The 24,495-nt window shown below is 37.8% G+C and overlaps 1 protein-coding gene across 1 annotated transcript in view; it reads right to left on the bottom strand.

The window, feature by feature from the left end:
• Window positions 1–24,495, bottom strand: part of tgfbi (transforming growth factor, beta-induced) — a 64,109-nt gene that overhangs the window by 11,132 nt on the left and 28,482 nt on the right. Inside the window, exons 5-10 of the mRNA XM_073067451.1 lie at window positions 24,262–24,426; window positions 23,973–24,119; window positions 20,858–20,999; window positions 18,814–19,026; window positions 9,354–9,491; window positions 1,121–1,266 (exon numbers count right to left, since the gene is read on the bottom strand). Coding sequence (XP_072923552.1) covers window positions 1,121–1,266; window positions 9,354–9,491; window positions 18,814–19,026; window positions 20,858–20,999; window positions 23,973–24,119; window positions 24,262–24,426 — 951 coding nt within the window. The remainder of the gene's footprint in view (window positions 1–1,120; window positions 1,267–9,353; window positions 9,492–18,813; window positions 19,027–20,857; window positions 21,000–23,972; window positions 24,120–24,261; window positions 24,427–24,495) is intronic.

The following is a 24,495-nucleotide window of genomic DNA, read 5'->3' as shown; positions in this document are numbered from 1 at the left end:
ACTGATATGCCTTTCAGCTAATAACTTCCTGTTACTTAATGGTTCAATGGTTCCATTTAATATCAGACAATGTACACAATATACAACCTGAAATTCTTACTCTCTGCAGACATCCACAAACAGAAGAAGAACCCCAAATGTCTCCAATACAAAGGAAAATTCTTCTCAGGCAGAAATCATATCTATGATAAAGGAAGATCATTGGAGTTGTTCAAGACCAGCCATCACACCAGTATGACAACCAGAATGGAGTTCCTTGGAGTATGATCAAAGATGGTTTTGAAATATTCAGGTTCTTCAATTACTTTTCACAGAATGAAGTGACCATACCCACATGCAGTGAGTTTTAGACAACATTCACTCATGGCCTAATCAGAGGGAAGTTTCTGGAATGACAAAAATGCAATCCTCTAGTAGGATTTGAAATATTATTAATGCTTTGATTTATGTGTAATTGCTTCCAAATTCCAGGTGTTGGCTTGAAATTCTCATCTAGCTCAAAAATATGTGGGTTAATAATTTATACACTCCTTCCAAATTCCAGATGTTGGCCTGAAATTCTCATCTAGTTCAGAAATATGTGGCTTAATAATTTATATACTCCTGAGTATATATAAATGTCAATCATGATAAAAAGATGGCACTTGTGTCATGCCACAATGGAAATTGTATTTCATTAGACTGAAATTCCAATAAAATGTTATATTTTATTTCCAGTTGCAAATTATTTCTGTCATTTACAGGATTTTTTGGCTCATTATTAGCACACTATGTATCAGACATCTGTCCATGATATAGCCACCACCAACTTTATGATCTTTAGTTGTAATTAGCACTATTACTGAGTCAGAAGATTTTGTAAATAAGGGTTAAACGGAGGCTCTGTCTGTTCTGATGTTTGGATGAGAAGGACACACTTTGGAAGAAGAGCAGAGAAATTCTTTCTAACTAAAACCACAAACACAAATCTTCTGAATACTTATCCAATGCTATATTTTGAAAGTATGTTACTAGTCATAAAGCTCTTTGGGGAATTGGAAGATCATGAAAAGTCCTCTGTAATATAAATCTTCATTTTCCCCACAGAAAAAGTATCTAGAAATTAGGAAAAAACACATACATTACGATAAACAAAGACTCTGAGTTTCTTGCCACTCAACGTTTCAAGTATCTGCCCATGGTATAGGTATTTAGAAGAGAGCTGCTCTTTCACAATGTGGTCCAGCAGAAGTTCCTTTGTTTCTTCATTAATAACCAGAGGTTTTTCTATTATAAAACACAGGAGACAACTTTTGATGAAAATTTTCCCCAAGACAATTATAATCTGTACAAAATCTAATTGAAAACCTGCTTTTGTCCCTATTCTAGTCACATCTGTAGGAAGGGCATAATTAACTGCACCTCTATTAAAAAGGCAGCGCCACCATAAAATTTCTAGAAATATCAATGAAGATAAAAATAGCATGAATCATACTACAATGGTGCCTAATAAAAGGTAGAACTAATAAAATGGGCTATGTTTTATTTCCTCTTTTCAGTTTGTTGCCAGCTCTATTATATTATTAATTTGCTGTCAGCTCAGCACTATGACCGTAACCAGCCTCCCCTCCTGTCTGCGCTTCTTACTGCCTCAGTGAAGTAACCAACATAATCAAAGATCCCACCCACCCTGACATTCTCTTTTCTACCCTCTCCCATTAGGCAAAAGATAAAAAAAAGCCTCAAAGCACCACCATAAGGCTCAAGATAGCTTTTATCCTGCTGTTATTAGACTAGTGAATGATTCCCTAGGACAACAAAGTTGGACTCTTGGCCTCATAATCTGCCTTTTTATGATCTTGCACCTTACTGTATCTACCTGCACGGCACTTTGTAGCTGTGGCATTATCTTCTACATTCTGGTATTGTTTTACCTTGTCTGAGCTCAATGCACTGTGTAACTAACTGATCTGTATGAACAGTAAGCAAGATAAAAGCTTTTCAATGCACCTTGCTACATGTGAGAATAATAAATAAATTCAAATTCCAATTCCAGATTTTCCTCCAGGCCATCCAAGAGAAGGTCACAATGGGTTCTCTGGGATGATTTCCTGAGCCAGTTAAGACCAGGAAAAGAAAAACCACAAACAAGCACCAAGATCATGCTTGGCTGCTAATAAGAAGGGCTCTTTCTGTCAGCCTTCTTGCACATTTGGAATCCCTAGCCTCGAGTCAGCTACAAGGAGATGAGAAAATTCTCTACCTCTGTTTGAACTGAAGACTGGCAAAAAAGAAAAGTTCTTCATAAAGAAGACACTTTTGCCTGCCCAAAACTCATTGGTCCCCCAGTACACCAAGATGCCTTGAGTGAATGGAGTTACTTTGCACAACTCAGGCTGCAGGAGAAGGTGTTATGTGACACACTGATGCTTGTGGGGAAGAACTTCAGTCTAAGGCCCCTCAAACACTTGAAGGGTGGGTTGTTCAAAAAAGCCACATAAGCTGCACTGGTGATTTCTACATCAAAAGCATTAACTTGATGATGCTACATGTGTATAGACATGAAACACTTTGAATGCATAGACTGGCTGACACTATGAATGTAAATGAAGCCATGACCTGTTTTGTATTTCTTGTATACATTTCTGAATAAATTTTATTTTTGAAATAAAGAGGACAAGCTTTGAGCAAGAGAGAGACAGAGTGAGAGTATACACAAGGGGTGATTGATAAGTTTATGGCCTAAGGTAGAAGCAGTCAATTTTAGAGAACCTAGCACATTTATTTTCCAACATAGTCCCCTCCTACATTTACACACCTAGTCCAGCGGTCATGGTGGATACAGATCTTGGACCTCCAGAAAGTGTCCACATGAGTTATACAGCTCTCGTTACATGCACATGCAGGTAAACTCTTTGAGTGATTATGCAGAAAGTTTGAAGTTAATAACTCATCTCCTTCTACCTTAGGCCACAAACTTATCAATCACCCTTGTATATGCTGAAACTAGGCATCTTTTTCCTATTGTGATCCCTTATAGTTTTGACAACCTACACAGTTTTGTAGTTCATAAGACAGGAACAACCTCAGCTCCAAAAGCTCTGGGTTAATCTCCAAAGACTTAGGAAATTATATTGTTCAGGTTCCTAACGTGATGAAAATCTATTAAACAGCTCATTAAAAAATGCTGATAAACCTAGAGGTATTTCCATCTAAATGCTATTTGTGTTATTGTGTATATTCCAGTATGCATTGCAGGCAGTTCACCAGGAACCGGATGTGACTTTGGTGAACAGGGTAGTCACACACACTCTCAGCAGGCCAGGGTGTCTGGAGTAAAATGTGGTCAAGCTGAGGCCATTCTGTAAATCTGTAAATAAAATAGTTCTAGCATTTTTACCCACGCAAGTTTGTCTTTATTAAAGGACAAACATAACGTGGCATGTGTGTGGTTCACCTGGAACCGAAAATGACATTGGTGAATGGGTGACACACAGGCTCTTGATGGCAGAAAGTCCAGGGTAAAATATGGTCAAGCTGAAGCCATTCTGTAAATCTGTATATAAAATAGTTCTAGCGTTTGTCTTTGTTAAAGAAAAAACACAGCACTATTGAGTGAAAGGACAGGGTATTTGATGGCATTTTCACATTGACATACAGAGAAAATGCATTCAGTGCGAGATGAACTAGTCAATCTACGGCCAGAAGGTGCCGTAGATTGATTGGCAAGAGAGCTGGCAGTTGGAAAGAGTGATCTGATCGGTTATTAGAAATCATACCTTATCAAATTGACACCTCAAATAGTAATAAATATGAGACTCATTCCATAACTCTGGGGAGAGAGAGTGAGAGTATCAACATGATTCAAGTTCAACCTCAAAGTAAATCACCACAGAATCACAAGCTCTTTTCTTTTGTTATTTATCAAATTTCTGAGTCGGACTCTTGTACATCAGGGGGTTAGTTCAATCCTGGCATGTTGTAAAAAGAGTAGGAATGGGGGAAACACTATGTAACCATCAACAACTGTTGCATTACCTAGCAACACTAAACACCCTTTCCAAAGAGGATGGGATCATTAGGGACTTCAGAACCAGGAGCTACAAAGAATGGACTTAGCATAAAACTTTGAACAGTTCCGTACAGCACAGGGCATTCAGCCCATGATGTTATGCCAACCTTTTAACCTGCTCCAAAATTAATCTAACCCTTCCCTCCCACATACCCACTATTTGTATTTCAACCATATACCTATCTCTTAAAGTTCCTTAATACAGCTACCTCTACTACCGTCCCTTGCAGTATTTTCCATGCACTTACCATGCTCTGCGATATAAAAAAAACTAGCTCCGATATTCTCCATCACTTGAAAATTATGCATTTTCATGTTAGCCATTACTGCCCTGGGAAAAAGGCATTGTCTGTCCACACTATCTATGCCTTTTTTCTTATATTTCTATCGTCACCTCTCATCTTTCTTCCCTGTAAAGAGAAAACCCCTAGCTCGCTCAGCCTATCCTCATAAGACATGCTCTCTAATCCAGGCAGCATCTAGATTAATTTTCCTCTGCGCCCTCTTTAAATCTTCCACATCTTTCCTATAATGAAGTGACCAGCACTGAATACAATATTTTTAGCAAGTATGATCTTAACCATAGTTTTATAGAGCTGTAACATTACCTTGCAACTCTCATTTAAAGATACAGACCAATGTACCTGCACTACCCAATTACAACCCTATGACCAACTAACCCATGCATTTGGAATGTGTAAGAAAACTAGGGCACTCAGAGGAAACCCACATAGTCATAGGGAGAACGTACAAACTCCTGAAATTCTTAAAATTCCTCAAATCAGTGGAATTGAACCCAGGTCACTAGCACTGCAATGGCATTCAACTCACTGCTATGCTCACGCTGCCTTACCACGAGTCTTGAACTCAATCTTTCAAACTGTTGAAGGCTAACACACCTACTTAGCCACCCTATCAACTCGCACTGCAACTTTGAGGGATCTATGGCCAAGGATGCCCAAGGTTAATCCACCCCTCCGTGCTGCTAAGAATCCTGCCAATTAACCTTGTGCTCTGCTTTCTAGTTGGACCTTCCAAATTATATCAATTCACACTTCTTCGGATTCAACTCCATCTACCACTTCTCAGCCCATCTCTGCATTCTATCCATGTCCCACTGTAACGCATGACTGGGGCAACATGGCTCAAAGGGCCAGAAGGGTCTACTCTGCGATGTATCAATAAATAAATAAAATTCACAAAGAACATTGGCCCCAGATCAGATTCCTGCAGAACCACTAGATCCACAGTATTCTGCTTGGAACCTCCAGTCAGAATACACTCCACCTACTACTACCCTCTCCCTTCAGTGGGCAAGTTAATTCTGAATCCACATAGCCAGATTTCCCTGGATCCCACACTTCCTGATTTTCTGAACGAGCCTTTCATGGGAACCTTGTCAAACACCTTACTAAAATCCATATATACCACATCCACTGCTCTTTCTCATTTCCTTGAATTCATTCAGGCTGATAAAGTACAACCTGTCACTTACAAAGCTGCACTGACTATCCCTAATCTGACTCTTTCTCCAAATGCTCATAAATCCTGTCTTTAAGAATTCTCTCCAATAGTTTGCCCACTGCTGATGTAAGACTGGTGTATAATTCCCAGGATTATACCTACTACCTTTTTTGGACAAAGGAGTAACATTTGTCACCCTCCAACCTTCTGATACAACTGTGGCTAGTGAGATGCAAAGATCATCACCAAAGCTGCTGCAATTTCTTCCTACGCTTCCCATAGTAACCTAGGGTATATCCAGTCCAGACCTGGGGGCTTATGTATCTTAACACTTTACTAAAGTTCCTGCACAACTTTCTTAACTATGACATGTTCCAGCATATTAGCCTCTTCTATGCTAATGTCACACTCAATGTCCCTTTTACTCATGAATACTGAAGCAAAGTACTCATTAAGGACCTCCCCTACCTCCTTGGACTCCAGGCACATTTCTGTTAATGGTCAAATACCCAGGGAAAACATAAGGCTCTTAAAAGCAGTACAAATTAATTTCCTAATAGGCAGAGGCAGTAAAACTACTGTATGATAAAACTAGCAGTTACTAAAACAAAGATACACAGTAAAGATCCCAAAAATTCTTACTTGACTAATGCCTGTTATATACAAATCAAATTGCATTTGTTATTTCTCTTACCTTGTTAAATTGTAGAAAAGACAGAGTCTCATCCAGTAATTGAACTTCAGGGTTAAAATAATCTTTTAGTCGCTAGATTGCCTTAGTTACAGAAGAGGATTTTTTTGATCTTTATATCTTCTGACAAAGCTATTATTAAATTGTGGTGTCTATTTGAAGCAAAAACTAGATGCTAGAGGAACTTAATGGGTCAGGGAGCATCGATGGAGAGAAATAATGGTCAGCATTTTGGGACAAAACCCTTAATCTGAGCAAAAACTATAGTGAGGAGATAGCCAAGTATAAAGAGGTGAGGGGAGGAAAGAGTTGGGGCAAGGACTGGTGATTAATGGATAGATCCCAGAGAGAAAGGGTTAATTGGCAGATGGAGTCATTTGGGGAGGGAAGGTGGAAATAGCAACAAAAGTGGGAAGTGATACATGGAAACAACAAAGAGCTGCAGAATGTAGAATCTCGTTAGAAACAAAGGTGAAGTGTGAAACCAAATAAGGAAGGGAAGAAGGACATATTGGAACTGTGGCGGGAGGGGTTAGGGCACCCAGTGGGCGATGATCAGATGGAGAAGGGGATGGTGTGGGAAAAAAACTGGGTGATAAGGACCTATAGATTTTTTTTCTTGGAAAGAAAGAGGTATGTGACAGGACATTGGTAAATCAGAACAAGAAAGAAGGGGATGGAAGGGCTGTAGTGTGCCTGAAATTGGAGAATATCTGGGTGGAAAATAAATTGTTCTTCTTCTACACCACACCACAACTGTGTTCCAATTAGAATGCATTTACAGCTGGCTCAGTTTTAGTTATGAATGCCTTGTGTAAATACAATAATAACTGAAATTATGTCAGGTCAGTTACTGGCAGCTAAATGCTTCTTCTTTGCCAAGAGTTATTTTTGACCCCATTGTCAACTAAGCCTGAAAAGGAATCAGAGCCTAAACCTAAAACAAATTGGCATGTAACCCCTTCGTTGGCATCTTCCACATCAATTCAGAATCATTAGAAATTTTGTTAAGTAACTTATAATAAAAGATTTCAAACTTGGAACTGCTAACCATTGTGAGGTGACATTTTTAATGCTGCAATTTGAAAAATATAAGATATGTCTTATCATGAACTTTATGATATCATGATCGAATAGTCAAATTAATATGAACAATTTTTAAACAACGCATCAGGATGACTCATCTTAATCCACAAAGCATGATATTTTGACAAACAAGCATTTACTAACCAGAAAAGCTTACAATTAATATCCAAAACTTTCAACGTCCTGAAACTGTCAACAAAATGATGATTTGCAAAACAAATTTAACTCCCTCAGGAGTTCAAAAAACTTATCAAACAAAATTGAATAGCAAAAGAGTACAGGAAAGAGAGCAGGAGCGGGCAATTTGGAACCTCATTCTCTTCTATTGATAAAAATCATGACTGCTCTTTATTTCAGTGCCACTCTATTGAGCAAATCCAACATCTCTTAACATTCAAAAATTATCAACTTGTGACTTTTATATATTCAGAAACTGTGCCTTCTCAGCCTCTCTGGGCGGGGAATTGCAGAGTTTAATTACCTTCTAAGTGAAGTGATTTCATCTCTATTCTGATTGGCAGACTTCTTTAATTGAGACTGAAATCGCTGATTACTATATATCCCAGCAGGGAAAAATAGAATTTCAACATCAGCCTTCGCAGTTCAACACTCCCCCTCCCCCCAAAAAAACCAAATGCTGCATTTAGGAAGATCGAAAACTTTGTCAAAGTGCGCTTATCAGAAGAGGAAAGTGAGAGTTCAAGACAGGAGGATTGAGGGATGGTGGTCCAAACGCAGGGCAATGGCTTCTGAAGGCACAGTGCTAATTGCCAGAGTTGGGACAAATGAAACACAAGGTTGCCTGAGATGTCAATAAATCCCTAGTAGGCTGAAGGTCCTGCGAAGAACATGGAGATGGGGAGAGAAGAAACTCTCAAATGTCACTCATTCCAAATGTTATACCAGCAATTAAAATTACCAAATTATTGCAACTAAAGATTTCTGAATGATTTAAGATTAATTATGATTCACCATGCCATTAAGGAGAAAATCATGAGGTGATCATAATTTTAATCACACTTAAATATCCAGTTTTCCCACTATAAAGACAATAACTAATTTACACATAAATGTAGAGATAAGTATAACTCCAGTTTTCATTTTTGAGGAGCTGTTTTAAATAAATGCTATTTTCCCACAAAGTTCCATTAATTTTCAATTGTTTTTAATGTATGTCAATTAACTCAAAAATGCTGAGATTTTGGCAGGTCTGATGACAAACTAAGCTGGGATGTGGCTTAGCTGCAAGTCAAAATTTCCTTGTGTAGTTTTGTGCATTGGGTAGCTCTGCGCCCATACACCCCACCAATTGATGCATCTGTTAAAAATTTCACAAAGTTTTTAACAAAGTCCCACTTGATATACTTTCCAAAAAAAAAACTCCTGGGACACAAGGGAAATTAGCAAATTGGATGTAAAATTTTCTCAGTGGAATGAAGATCTGTATACACATTAATAGATGTGACAAAAACATCACTGAGATTTTTAAGATTCTGAGGGGATCAGTGAGTGAATAGCTCTGTTCTTTTAGCTGGATAAGGGTGGTGGGAATAGGGTAGCTGGTTAGCTGCCAGTTGCATGCCATTTTAACCTTTCTTCCCACCCCCACACTAACCTGTCTGACCTCAGCCTTCTCTACTGCAATGGAAAGCTCAGACACAAACTGGAAGAACACCATTTCATATCCTGCTTGGATATCCTACAATTAAAATGGTATGAACACTGGCTTATCAAGTTTCAGGAAACCCATTTCTCTGGAGCTTTTCTTCTATGTGGAACATTTTGTGTATAGACAGTTTACACATAGGGAGGGCATTAGAAATAACTCGGAGGTATTTTAAGAACCAGATACTTAGTATCCAATTGTATTTGGAGAATTGGTCTTGATTAAATTCCTATGCATAGTGCACAAAAATATTAGGCTATGCACATAGATTACCAGCAATGGTAGTCACTCTGATTGGTTAATGTTTTCTTTGAAAGCTATACTTGCTTGTAGTTTTAAATATTAAAGGAAGAATTCAACTTGCTTGTTCCGAGATGCAAACAGAGTTCACTTACCCTTGAATGCAGAATCCAGAGGAGCAAGAAGAGTCAAAGGTTCTTGTCTTTCCAAATAGGAGATCATACCAGCTTGTCTGAAGAGGTCACCTATCTCGGTTACACCAGGCTTTTCTGTCAATTCCAAGATGGTCTTTGCTGTAAGGCAGTTAAATTAAATCATTCAAAATAAGAAGTGCAGAAAGTAGCTTGCATATGTAAGTATTACATAATGACACCATTCACAAATGTGTTCAGCAGCATGATTTGCAATAGCAAATGCATCATCAATTTTAAAGTCATGCTATTAAACTGTTAAGCAATTTTGAATAATATTTAATTAGGCACTACAAATGCTCATATGCAATATTATAAATGCTTGAATCAAAAATTATTCTTGATCCCAATGGTTTCCCAATGAACCTGGTCATGTAACAGATCTCTCAGACAGTGAAAATTTAAGAGATAGTGACTACAATTCTCTGACCTTTATCATAGCCTTGGACAGGGAAAGTATTTAATTGGGGGAGGAGAAATTATGATGCTATTAGGCAGGAAGCTGGGGGAAATAAATTGTGAACAGATGCACTCAGAAATACACAACAGAAATGTGGAGTCTGTGTTGGGAGCAGTTGCATGCGATTCTGGATTGGTTTGTTTCTTTGAGGCAAGGGAAGGATGCTAGGGTGAAGGGACTATGGGTGAAATGTGATGTGGAAGATCTAGAGGAAGAAAGCTATCTTTTTAAGGATTAGGAAGCAGGGATCAGGCATGGCTCTAGAGTGTTTCAAGACAGCCAGGAAAGAGCTTTAGAATGAAGTTAGGAGAGCTAGAGGGGATGTTCGTAGACCTCAGAGAGTAGAATTAAGAAAAACCCCAAAGCATTCTAAACATAATTGAAAAACAGGAGGGAGACTAGAGTGAGTATAGGACTGATCAGAGATAAAAAAAGGAAGCATGGGCCTGGAGTCAGAGGAGGTAGGGATAGGATATACCCCAGGTTACTACAGGAAGCAGGGGCAGAGATTGCTGCACCCTTGGTGATGATTTATGCATCCACAATGGCTACAGGAGTAGTACTAGAAGATTGGAGGGTGGCAAATGTTATCACTTTGTATGAGAAAGGTAATAAGGATAATTCTGGGAATTATAGACCAGTGAGTCTTATGTCAGTGGTGGGCAAACCATTGGAGAGGATTCTTAGTGAGAATCTACAAGCATTTGGAGAAGTGTAGTCTGATTAGAAATAGTTACATGGCTTTGTAAGGTGCAGGTCATACCTCACGAGTCTGATTAAATTCTTTGAGGAAGTGACAAAATGTACTGATGAAGGCAGAACAGAGGATATAGTGTATATGACTTTTAGTGAGGCATTTGACATGGTTCTATATGGTGATCTCTTTCAGAAAGTCAGGATGAATGAGATCCAAGGAATCTTGGCTGTCTGGATTCAGAATTGGCTTTGCAACAGAAGGCAGAGGATGGTAGTAAATGGAGTCTATTCTGCCTGGAAGTTGGTAGCAAGTGGTGTTCTGCAGGGATCTTTTCTGGGTCTCCTGCACTCAGTGATTTTTATTTATGACTTAGAAGAGTGAGCGAAAGAGTGTGTTAGTAAGTTTGCAAATTACACCAAGGATATTAGTGTTTTGGGAAGTGCAGAAGCTAGTCTTGGGATAAACAGGATAAAGAGTTGGGGAGGAAAGTGGTAAATGAAGTTCAATTAGGAAAGATGTAGATTTATTCACTTGAAGGCAGAATACAGAGTTAATGGCAGAATTATTGAAGGTATAGAGGAATGGAAGGATATTGAGGTCCTTATCCATAGATCTTTCAAAGCTGCAGCACAAATTGATAGGAAGGTAAAAAGAAAGACATGTGGTGTGTTGGCTCTCATTGGTGGGGCGATTGAGTTCACGAACTGTGAGGTAATGTCGTAGCTCTCTAAACTCTGGTTCAACCACATTTGAAGTATGGTATTCAGTTCTGGTCATGTCATGATAGAAAGGTTGCAGAAGCTTTAGAGAAGATGCAGAAGAGATTTAACAGGATGCTGCCTGGATTAGAGGGCATGTCTTGTGAATATAGATGGACTGAGCTAGGGCTCTTTTCTTTGTGAGTGAAGGTGGAAGAGAGGTGTGCAAGATGAAAAGAGGCATAGATCGGGTGGACAGCCAAATACTTTTTTAGGGTGGAAATGGCTAATACAAGATGCATAACTTTAAGGTGTTTAAGGGAATGTAGAGTGAAGACGTCAAGAGTTTTTTTAATTTTTAAAATTTTTTTATTTTTTTTTTTTTTACATAGAGAGTAGTAGGTGCATAGAAAATGCTGCCAGGAGAGGTGGTTGAGGCAGATAAATTAGGGATATTTAAGAGACTCTTAAATAGGCATATGGATGAAATAAAAATGGAGGATAATATGGGAGAAAAATGTTAGCTTCATCTTAGAGTAGGTTAAATGATTGGTACAACATCATGGGGCAATGGGCCTGTTTGGGCTATGCTGTTTGATGTTCCACTTGAAATAAATATTTTATTAGTTACCAAAGAAACAAGGAATTGTCAGATGATTACATTCACTCTACTTAGGATTGCAAGGATTTTTTGCTAACCATGGAAACTTAAAAAGTCAAAGATTAAGTAGCATCATGTGCAGATGAGGAACTTAAAGCTACCCCATGGTTCAGTAAGCTGAAAGTACATTAAGTTAAAAATGAATTTGCAATACTCCTGCAAAAATTAGTGCCATGAACTCCATTTAAGATGCAGAAAACTAAAGATGATGGCCATAATCGGGTTGGATTTTCTCCTCATTAGTTAGGAAGGATGAAAAATCAATGCTTGATTAAACTCTGATCTTCCATTGTGAAAAGCAGTAGAAAGCTGATACTTGGTATTTCAGTGCTTCATGAAGAGAATCTCGTATAGTTGAAAATGTTCAATCATCTTGAAATGTCTTAATTCCAAAGAACTTCATTTCAGAATCTTAAAGTCAAATATTGAAGCAAACTGCCAAATGATCCTTATAGAACCTTTATTTTTAGAATGTCATAACCCTATGAATTAATTTTGGTTGTACTGTAAGATTTTCAAAGAAACTTAATACTTGTTAATGTGATCTGTTTAAATTAAACATATATAGATGTTCAGCTTTGATTTATGAAGGAACACATAGCAGATCTTTTGCTCAGCAATCTTTACACGGGGGCGGGGGGGGGGAGAAATCTTTACAGATCTTCAATATTCAGTCCCATCCGATTTTGTTTTTTTTTTATTTACTTGGACAGGATTTCAAAATTGCATTTCCTGGCAGGGGTTTTCTGAGTCAGTTAGATGCTAGAGTTCCACGATTGTGGGTTTTGATATTTAAACAGTTAATCTATACATAAAAAGTGGTCAGAGCTTTTACAGTTGAAGTCAGAAGTTTACATACACTTAGGTTGAAGTCGTTAAAACTCATTGTTTAACCACTCCACAGATTTCATATTAGCAAACTATAGTTTTAGCAAGACGTTGAGAACATCCATTTTGTGCATGACATGAGTAATTTTTCCAACAATTGTTTACAGAGAAATTATTTCTCTTTTAATTGACTATATCACAATTCCAGTGAGTCAGAAGTTTACAAACAAAATCAAAAGAAATCAGCCAAGACCTCAGAACAAAAAAGTTGTGGATCTCCACAAGTCTGGTTCATCCATGGGAGCAATTTCCAAATGCCTGAAGGTACCATGTTCATCTGTACAAACAATAGTACGCAAGTATAAACACCATGGGACCACACAGCAGTCATACCACTCAGGAAGGAGACACATTCTGTCTCCTAGAGATGAATGTAGTTTGGCGCGAAAAGTGAAAATCAATCCCAGAACAACTGCAAAAGACTTTGTGAAGATGCTGGAGGAAACAGATAGACAAGTATATAGATCCACAGGAAAATGAGTCCTATATCAACATAACCCGAAAGACTGCTCAGCAAGGAAGAAGCCACTGCTCCAAAACCACCATTAAAAAGCCAGACTACAGTTTGCATGTGCCCATGGGGACAAAGATCTTACTTTTTGGAGAAATGTCCTCTGGTCTGATGAAACAAAAATTGAACTGTTTGGCAATAATGACCATCATTATGTTTGGAGGAAAAAGGTTGAGGCTTGCAAGCCGAAGAACACCATCCCAACCGTGAAGCATACTGGTGGGAGCATCATGTTCTGGGGGTGCTTTGCTTCAGGAGGGACTGGTGCACTTCACAAAATAGATGGCATCATGAGGAAAGAAAATTATGTGGATATATTGAAGCAACATCTCAAGATATCAGCCAAGAAGTTAAAGCTCGACTGCAAATGGGTCTTCCAAATAGACAATGATCCCAAGCATACCTCCAAAGTTGTGGCAAAATTGCTTAAGGACAACAAAGTCAAGGTATTGGAGTGGCCTTCACAAAGCCCTGACCTCAATCTGATAGAAAATTTGTGGACAGAACTGAAAAAACTTGTGTGTGCAAGGAGGCCTACAAACCTGACTCAGTTACACCAGTTCTGTCTGGAGGAATGGAACAAAATTCCAGCAACTTATTGTGAGAAGCTTCCCAAAACGTTTGACCCAAGTTAAACAATATAAAGGCAATGCTACCAAATACTAACAAAGTGTATGTAAACTTCTAACTCACTGGGAATGTGATGAAAGAAATAAAAGATGAAATAAATCTTTCTCTCTACTATTATTCTGACATTTCACATTCTTAAAATAAAGTGGTGATCCTAACTGACCTAAAACAGGGAATGTTTTCTAGGATTAAATCTCAGGAATTGTGAAAAACTGAGTTTAAATGTATTTGGCTAAGGTGTATGTAAACTTCTGACTTCAACTGTATATATGTTTGCTTTTACAATCACATCGCATAAGTTGTTAACTGTCTTTCATACTACAGGTCTTTTAAATTATATCTAGGATTATGCATAGATTTCTATTCCTGAACTAATCTCACCAGAAGAAGAGTTATAAAAAAAACTTTAAAAGCCTGGAAGCTTTGACAAGTTTTGCTAACTTTTTTGAATTTCTTTTTAAGAATTTACTCTGTTGAAACATTTAAATTAATGCATCTGAAAACGAATTTGCACAAAATATCGATAAGATTTTAATAGCCAGAATATTATTTCTAATGGCTATTTGTGTATTTAATATTTCAGTAATATTTGAGTAATGTTGTAAATATATTGTATGATTAAGCATTTCTTGTTTAAGTAATTTGTTACAGATCATATGTAAAAGTATGTGAATGACATACATTATCATGCCACAATGTCCATGCCTCGCTTAAAGTAAAAATGAAGTACACATGCATCTCCAGGCTCTGTGCTTTTCTTTCAATTAGATTTGTGTTTTGAAGTTACAAAACATAACAGTGGCAACAATAAATTTTAAACAAACGTGAGATGACTATATATCTGCAGAAATGCAGCAAGAAATAAGAGTTTTTTTTTTTAAAAAGCACAGCAGGATGTTCGAGTTTTAAAAAAGCACAGAGAGAAGATTTGAGTTTAAAACAAAAAGGCAGGAAATGGATGAATTCACAGGTCCATAAACAGTGAGTATTGGGTGATAATAATTATAAATAAAATTTAAAAAGAGCAGAAATGGCTGGCTACATCAGAAAGATAGATGTGTTCAATTGCACAGTGGATGACTCGCTGATGTATACTCAGTAGATTGAGTAGTTTTAAAGCAAATGGAATAGCCAAAGAGAAACTAGTGCCAGGTTTGCTGAATGTTGCTAGTGAGAGAAGTTAAACTGCTTCTACCAAACCAGCTAAAATGTGCTTTGATGATATTGGGAAAGTAATGCAAGAACATTTAGAAATGAAACCATTGTTGATTGCTGAATACTTTAAGTTTCATAAGTGGAATCAAAAGAAAGGGGATTCCACTCCATCTTTTGTGGCTGAATTGAAGAAATTGTCTGAACATTGTCAGTTTGGTAATGGGCTTAATAATGTGCTGAGCAATCATTTAGTTTGTGGAATCTTACAAGAAAGCATTAAAAAAAACTCCTATCTGAAGCACAACTCACATTTAAAGCAGCAGTTGAAATTGCTGTAGCAATAGAAACTACAGAGACACAATTGAGCTGCAGTCAGAAATTGAAGTAAATGTGAACAAAATTGCAACATCAAAATAGAGACTAGCCTGGCTGAACAAATTGTGTTACTGTTGTGGCAGGGGCTCACATACACCAGGCCAATGCAAGTTTAAAGGCAAAACTTGCAGGAAATGCAATGGAGTAGAACACATACAAACAGCATGTCAGGTAGGCAAAAATAAACAGACTGCACAGGGAAGAGAAAAAGATACAAAGTCAAGTTATAGCTTCAAAAGAGCACTCGTCCCCATGCTGTTGATGAAAAATCTGATCATGTTGAGAGTGATACAGGACTGGGTAGCCTTGAGATTGTGAAACTAATCATATGACAAGCAATGTGGCTTGCACCAGAAGTGAACAGCAAATTAACTTAAATGGAATTGGTACTCCTCAGCTGTTTCAGTCATTCCACAAAATCAGTTTGGGATTTCAAAGATACTATAGTGAAGCCTGCAGATATCCAACTAAGAACTTATACTAGAGAAAAGAATATTTCTAAGGCAGTGACATTTATTACAGTGAAATACAAAAAATTAACAAGCCACATTTCCAGTGGTTACAACAGCCAGCTGATCATTGACCACTGGTAAGAAATGACAAACAAGAGAAAATCTGCAGATACTGGAAATCTGAGCAACACACACAAAATGCTGGAGGAACTCAGCAGGCCAGGCAGCAACTATGGAAAAAAAAAGTACAGTTGACGTTTCGGGCCAAAAGGGATTGATAAAACAGAAAAACTATGATTCAGGATGGAAATAAATTACTTAACATCACACAATTGTCATTTCTCTGAATGTTCTTCTCCGAGTTGAAGGGATCAAACAAAATGATGCAAGGTTTAAGATGATACAAAATATAGAGAATTGAGTCAACAGTACATGTCATTTATAAGAGATAATATAGATAAATGCAGAATCTGTACCAAGTATATTCCATTATGCTGAGCAAAGAAAAGACTAAGAAATTTAGAAGTGGACTGGATTTCAGAAAATCTGACAACCACTGCCAATGCTTCCCATATGTCTCTGCTTGTCTGACAACTGAATTAAAAAGTTTCTCAACTTCTAAACCCATTTTGGTGACAATACCAAGTCTCCTCAAACTTTTAATGTAATCTAGTTGTTTTTGGGTTTTCTTTGTAATTCTTTCAATATGTTGGGGCCAGGATAGATCTTCAGAGATGCTGACATCCAAGAGCTTGAAACTGTTCATCCTTTCCACTGCTGATCCCTCATTGAGGACTGGTAATGTGTTCCCTCAACTTCCCCTTCCTGAGGTCCACAATAAATTTATTGGTCCTAATGATGTTGAGTGCAAGGTTGTTGTTGCGACGCCACTCAACATCTAATCTATCTTACTCCTGTACGCCTCCTTGTCACCATCTGAAATTCTGCCAACAGTAGATTTGTCATCAGTAAATTTGTAAATGGTGTTTGAGCTGTTCCTAGACACACAGTTGTGGGTGTAGAGTGAAGCAGTGGGTTATTCATGCATCTTTGAGGTACGTTAGTGTTGCTTGTGTATGAGAAGGAGATGTTATTTCCAATCTTCACTTACAATGGTCTCCCATTGAAGAAGTCAAGGATCATTTGGAGAGGGAAATACAGAGGCCTAGGTTTTGGAGCCTGTTGATTAGAACTCAGGACTTGATTGTGTTGAACGCTGAGCTGTGAGCAATAAAGAGCAGCCTGATCTAGGTATTGCTATTGTCCAGCTGATCAAAGCCTAAGTAAAGAGCCAGTGAGATTGTATCGCTATAGACCTATTGTGGTGATTGACAAATTGCAGTAGGTCCAGGTCTTTGCTTAGGTAGGAGTTGATCCTGGCCATGACCAACCTCTCAAGGCACTTCATCAAAATAGATGTGAGTGCCACTGGATAAAAGTCATTGGGGCAGCTTACCTTCAAAAATAGAATTTTAGTAAAATGAAGTGAAATTATTATTGTAGTTTTACAATAATTCCAGGGAGCCATTGTGACACTATATTATGCCACCCTTCTTTTACTTCTGATGCAAATCTTCAATTTTAATTGGGACAGAATTGGTAGAAAATTGTCTTTCCATCAAATTATCTGTATGATTATTATTTTCTGATTTCTCCCCCCCCACCCCGCACCAACCCATTTGGCCTTCCTAAACACTTGTTAAAATGCATCATATCACACACTATTTTTAATTAATTTGTCAGTAACATACGTATTCTGTAAATTTATTAATGTGTTTTATGGCTTGTTGCAATAGTTCTCATTGTTATCTCCATCAAATATCATTAACATCATTTAAAGTTGTATGCCCAACAGTCAAACACAAGTTTGAGTCCTTTTAAAAATGAGGGCATGAGATTTCTTTTGACTTTATTAAATTATTTAAACTGGACATGCTTGGAAGACTTGAATATAGTTTATATTATAATGGATGCAGCCTTGATAAGTTCTTTTCACTGACTAGAGAGCAAACAATTTATTGAATACTACATGCAGTGAGAATGGATTCAGGTTAAAACATTCAGAATGAGGATCATATTTGTGCCAAAATAGATGGGTGGGGGGGGGGGGGAGGGGGGAGGAGAGAGGGGGGAGGGGGAGGAGAGAGGGGGGGAGGGGGAGGAGAGAGGGGGGGGAGGGGGAGGAGAGAGGGGGGGAGGGGGAGGAGAGAGGGGGGGAGGGGGAGGAGAGGGGGGGAGGGGGGGGGAAAGAGAAAATGAGAATTAAATCTATGCAGCAGAGCCTTTCCTGCAGTCTACTTGGATGTCCTTGCCTCAGTAAAGACTGTGTTGGAATTGTTTTAATGTGGTGTTGTCATTGCTCATCAGCTTCCAACTGAGTTATCTTCCATTCCACAGACCAGGAGATGGAACAGGATATCCTTGATTCCAAAGGAATGGTAAAGCAGAAGGCATTGATATTATGAGTTAATGTGATATCCTAAGACTTGTTTGATCTCCTTTGAGGTACAGTTGTAATGGCAGTTGCCAGAGTTTATTTTCCTAAATTGCAATGACATTTTCTTTTTTATTTCTTTTTCAGGAACTGGTTGGGTTATTTAGGAAATAGAGATGGAAGGACATGATGTGCATGGTTAGTACCATAATAAAATAATCATCTAGCTTTCCAAGTACAAAAATATTTGGCAATATTTCCATTATCAATAATCATCTAACATTATTCCTTACTTGTGCTATAAAATAAAGTGAAATTAATGTAAGGGATTATTGAAATTATATATTTTTATAATATGTAATAATATTTTAAGAATGATATTTTCAATTATTTCTATTTACACGTTACATTAGCTCATCAATAAGATTAACAGATAACAATAATACCGTGCACTTTGGCTTACCAGAATCAGGAATCAGAAGCTCATCAACCATATGAATGACCCCATTTGTTGCTAGCATGTCCTTTTCAGTGATGATGTCCTTGCCATTGAGTGTAATACCATTAGCACTGCAGGCCACCTCCAGTGATGAGCCCTCTAAAGTTTCCATGGGTGCGCCTGAGATTATGGCTTCTGCACATTGCACTTTTCTCAAAATATGGTAATTTAGCAGAGCTGTGGAAATAATACGAATACATGATTTTCGGTCTTCACGTTAATGAAATGTCATTTCTTCAATCAATATATTATAACTCAGTTAAAATAAACACGTAAGTGGTCCACCAACATATCATCAATGTTTATCTTCAATGCAATATTGAGGGAGTGGAGCATTGCTAACTCTCGTCCATCAAAGCTCTCCGGTAAATATACAGATGAAATTGTGATTAAAAATACTAAAGCATTAGAAACCCAAAAACACAAACAGGAATGAGCTATCTGGACCTTCAAGCCTACTCCATCATTTAGTATGATCATGGCTGATCTGAACTAGGCCCGGATCCCAACCTTTTGTCTGATCAACGTAACTGTTCACAGTTTACAAATCTTTCTCATCCAGATAGCTCAAAAATGGCAGAGAATCTGTAACAACTACTTTCAGACTTATACATAGAATGTTTATGTTTGTCATATAATAAACTCATGACCAACAGAATAAACAGAGTTATGAGTAAGGCCAGAAAATTATGGCGAGGAGGCTAAAGATCTGTCTCTTTTATATGCACTAATGTAATTGCTTGGAATATATGCATGGCTCACTCCACTTTCAATGGAGTCAAAATGCAAAGTGCAAACATTATTATCTTACTTATTAAGCCAATTCAATTAAAGACAGCTTGTACTCTGTCAAGAAACCAGCAATAGAATGGATAGCAAATTGGTTACAAAACTAAACAGGCAGTAAGTGTTGTAGCTGTTGCTCGTATTTGTAAATGGTGAAACTCACAATGTCTATTTCCATTCATAATTTACACAAATACTTGGATCGGTTTGGATTTTGGAATCAAGTACGTTCGACACTTGTAAAAGCTTTCAGAATGAAAAGAATATAATAGTTTAAATGACTATATTGTATTTACAAGAATACAGATATAATATACTCCATGAAAAATGGCAAAAGGGGAATTGAAGAGTAGAAGTTGCAGATGCAGGCACTGAAATCAGTTTACCCAGTGATGCTAGTAAATAAGGGTGAAACTGACACTGCAGCTCATTTCTAGAATGAAAAAAAAAGTACGGAAGTTGTATTAAATGATTAGATCAGAGTTCTGTGAACAATTATGGTCTCTATATTACAAAGAAAAATATGTACTAGAACAATATCAGAAATGAATGGATGGTTATCAGGACAGATAAAACAGGCTGAGAGATGTTACCACAGAGTAACTGTTGGGTGATCTAATGGAATTTTAAGAATATTAAAAATATCCTTAAAATTCTGTTAGGTCACCCAGCGTATAAGAATATTAAAGGGTTTGATAAAGTAACAAAAGTAGTTCTGCATTCTAGGGAAGCCAGGACCAGACTTCTCAACACGAGTGAATCTGCAGATGCTGGAAATAAATAAAAACACAAAATGCTGGCAGAACTCAGCAGGCCAGACAGCATCTATGGGAGGAGGTAGTGACAATGTTTCGGGCCGAAACGTCATCACTACCTCCTCCCATAGATGCTGTCTGGCCTGCTGAGTTCTGCCAGCATTTTGTGTTTTTATTTACCAGACTTCTCAAGTATGGAATAGAAATAGAAGGGAAGTGTTTTTCTCAGAGTGGTAGAAACGTGCAATTCACCACCACAAATAAGGTTTCAGGTGATTAACAGCATTTAAGGCTGAGCTTGAAAAATACGTTGGTGAAAAGGAATACAATGAAGAAAGACAGCAGGAGGTTATTGTGGACCTGATGAAATGAATAGTCTGGAAAAGTGGTGCGAAAATCATTTTAGTTGAATCTTATATTCTTTGTGGACTAAATTAATGCTGAAACGTTGTTTAAAATTAGCTTACATTTCAATGCCTCTGGATCTCCTAAAATCCTGTTCAGAGTAGCGGGTGGTACTTTCCTGAACGCTTCATCAGTGGGAGCAAAGAGGGTATACTCGCCTTTGCTGCTGAGCATAGTCTCAAGACCTGCAGCAGCTATTGCAGCCTACAGCACACAGAGAGGCAGAAGAAACACAGGTCAGAAATCACAATGCAAAGAAAAATAATCATCCTCAAACTCAGATTCACGTTTTTATTAAAGACTTAATGTTTCTTCTGAGTCACTGCATTTAAGAAATGCAATTTGTTGGTGTGGATCTCAATCACAGTAAATTGTCAAAAGGGCCCTTATCATATTTCTGATATGTGGTCCAAACATTTAAATATTCCCAGCAGCAAAATGAGTTTATTGAATTTATTTTTAAATGATTTAAATAATATTTAATTGAACAATCATTAACGGTAGACATACGAGATTTTGCAAATGCCGGAAATCTTGAACAACAGGTATGAAATGCTGAAGGGGCTCAGCAAGTCAAGCAGCATCTATGGAGGGAAATGAATAGTCGATGTTTTGGGTTCTGAAGAACATTCTCAGCCTGAAATGTCAACTGCTTCTTCCCCTTCATAGATGCTGCTTGACTTGTTGAGTTCCTCCAGCATTTGTGTGTGTTGAGATTAATAAAATAACACTTGTATGAATATCTCAACATAATATCAATTTGTATCAGCCAGTAGTTGACAACTTTACACAATGATTTGTTCTGGATGAATGGCTTCAACCACTTCTCCTTTTATTATTAGAGGAATTGAAATGTTTCTTTGCTCCTTGCAAGTACTGGCACATTATCCAAATCTGTGTAGCAGAGCTGGGACAGATTAAAAAGCAACATCATCGTATTAAAGTGGTCCTCAGTTCAGATGAAACTCACATTCCAATGTAAATTTTGAAAGTGCAAATCTCTAACTTTACTATTCTACAGACTGATGCAAATTGATCTATTACTGGAAAAAGAACTCTTATATCCATATGAATGGAAATTGAAATGAATTTAATATGGAGTCCCAGAGTGAGTTTCAAATATTTGCAGTCTGCAGTCCATGCTAGTACTTATCCAATAACAATGATTTTAATTCACTTTGGCACGATAACCTCACAAATATATTTTTATCCTTTTTTGGTGCGTTGTCAGTGCGCAGGGTTTAAAATTGACATGCAGGTGTGAGCTGTAGAATCAGACACTTGGACAAAAACCACAGTTAAGATCATTAGGGTGCCTTCTATCCAGAATCATGGGTTAAAATGGTTCCTACATGATCCCAGACAGCTGCATGAAGAGCAGTTTCCATCGCGACAGCTAAGTTGCAGAAAAAAAATTCTCTCCAGGGTAGTTGCAGACCAGCTGCAAGAAAGGTTGCCATGGAAGTGAGAGAGAACACTGGGGAAGGGACAAACAGCACTCTCCAGAATGTGACCAGTCCCCCAGCTTCATCATTAGCCCTGCTTCAGTCTTGTACCACTGAGGATCATAACATGAAATTGCTGCCATCCATCGTAGAAGAGACAGAACACACTGCATACCTAGTGAGAAATGGAATTCAAGTTTATTACTGTGTGCAAGATCGGTGACATGGTGGGTATCCTTTAATAAACATCTTTTTGTTGACAGACCTGAATTTTGTTCTTTTTTTGTGTGACAGATTAATGAAGGTCAAAGATTACACCAAAACCACTGGTTTACTTAGTTCGTTGGGGAATTGGGCACAATTCAAAGTTCAAAACTGTGTCACCGTATGCTACCCTGTGATTTATTTTCTTGCAAGCATTCACAGTAGAACAAAGAAATACAATAGAATCTGTGCAAAACAATGCATAAATATTGACTGACGAATAAGCAATGTGCAAAAGACAGACTGTGCAAAAACAAAAACTAACAAATTGAAAAATAATACTGAAAACGTGAGTTGTAGAATCCTTGAAAGCAAGTTCTTAGATAGCAGAATCAGTTGACTGTTGAGGTGAGTGAAGTTATCCACACCGGTTCAGGAGCCTGATAGTTGAAGGTAATAACTGTTCCTGATCCTGGTAGTGTGAGACCCAAGGCCCCTGTACATCCTTCCCAATGGCAGCAGCAAGAGGAGAGCATGGCCTGGATGATGGGGGTCCTTGATGATGGATGCTGCTTTCTTGCATAAGCCCTCAGTATGGATGTGCTCAATGGTGGGGAGGGATTTTCCTGTGATGGACTGGGCTACTTTTTGTAGGCTTCTCCATTCTTGGGCATTAATGTTTCCACATCAGGCTGTGATACAACCAGTCAGGAAACAACAATTACATGATTAAGTGGCTAATTGTCAGATACGGCAAAGTGAATAGCTCATGGATATACAGTAGCTGAGCCATTTCCTCCAGGGGTGCCACTTTACCAAAAAGGTGATTGCTAGTGAAAATATTTTTTTAAATGGCATGGTGATTTGTGCAAGAGGAAACGGGCACAATTTAATCTAATTTCTAGGCAGAGATCGCACAAGAAATTTACAAATTATACTGAAAATTTCCTTTAGATCACTTTCAATTTGACTATTCTGAGACAGAAACTAACTACATCCTATCAAGTTCCGTTAAAAATAGAGTAAGTTAGTTACTGCAAGAAAATTTGATGATTCCTAGAAAATAGGAAGACAACTTTTTGTTTCTGGGCACTCTTCGGTTTTCTGCCTGCTACCTTAATAAGACAGTCCGTTCAGATGATGATATGCTTCTTAGCTTATTATAGCTTCCTTGGGCAATCACCCAGTTCAATCTAGCAAATCTGAACGAAACGGGGTGAAATGTTCTAAGTATCATATTCCATGCCTCGCTTTATCCTGCATTTATCATAGTGGAAGCACAGTATCTCCCAGGAGATCTGGAATCACTGATTAAGTGGAAGGAGGTAATTGTTGCCTTGTGTTAAAGCCAGATGTTTTATCTTCAGTGGCAAAATAAACATCAAACAACATATAAAAACTGGTTGTGAACTCTAAAATGAGAAGTTGCAAGAACAGAATCCTAAAGTTAACAATAGAAGCAGAAAGGCATTTATCACATTCATATGTTATCCTTAAACTAGCATTTTAACAATAGTTTTATACATACTCTAAGCTGCTGAAAGTTATCATCAATTTCAAGAAAATCCTGAATCGAATTTGTAACAGCCATGAGGACTCTGTCAATAACATGCACAACTCCATTGGTCGCAAACTGGTCAGCCCTGATTAGTCGTGCACAGTTGACGGTGACGATCTGTATTGAATATAAGCATATAATATTTAAGCAAGTCTTTAAAACGCTTAAAACAGCAATAGTGAATTGATAAGAAGGAAGACATTAACTAGAAGGGGAAAGACAATGCATTTATGGAATAGGTAGAAAGGATAAATCTTACGCCATTGGAATAGTGGTGTACATATATATTTAAATCCTGGTACATTGAAGGCAAGGCCACTCCATGCTTTAGCTCATCCGTGACAATACGCTTGTTGATCATATGGTAATGCAGGGCATTGAGCAATTCAATATTGACATTGCTTACGAGAGCATCAATAATTTCCTACAATTGAAGTAAAAAAGACAAATAGATTACATTACTTAGTCATGAAACAATCTACTAGAAGATTCG

The sequence above is a fragment of the Hemitrygon akajei genome, chromosome 15 (assembly GCF_048418815.1).
Source record: "Hemitrygon akajei chromosome 15, sHemAka1.3, whole genome shotgun sequence".
NCBI lineage: Eukaryota > Metazoa > Chordata > Chondrichthyes > Myliobatiformes > Dasyatidae > Hemitrygon > Hemitrygon akajei.
The sequence above is the reverse complement of the archived record's forward strand: the minus strand, read 5'-3'. Positions and strand labels throughout refer to the sequence as shown.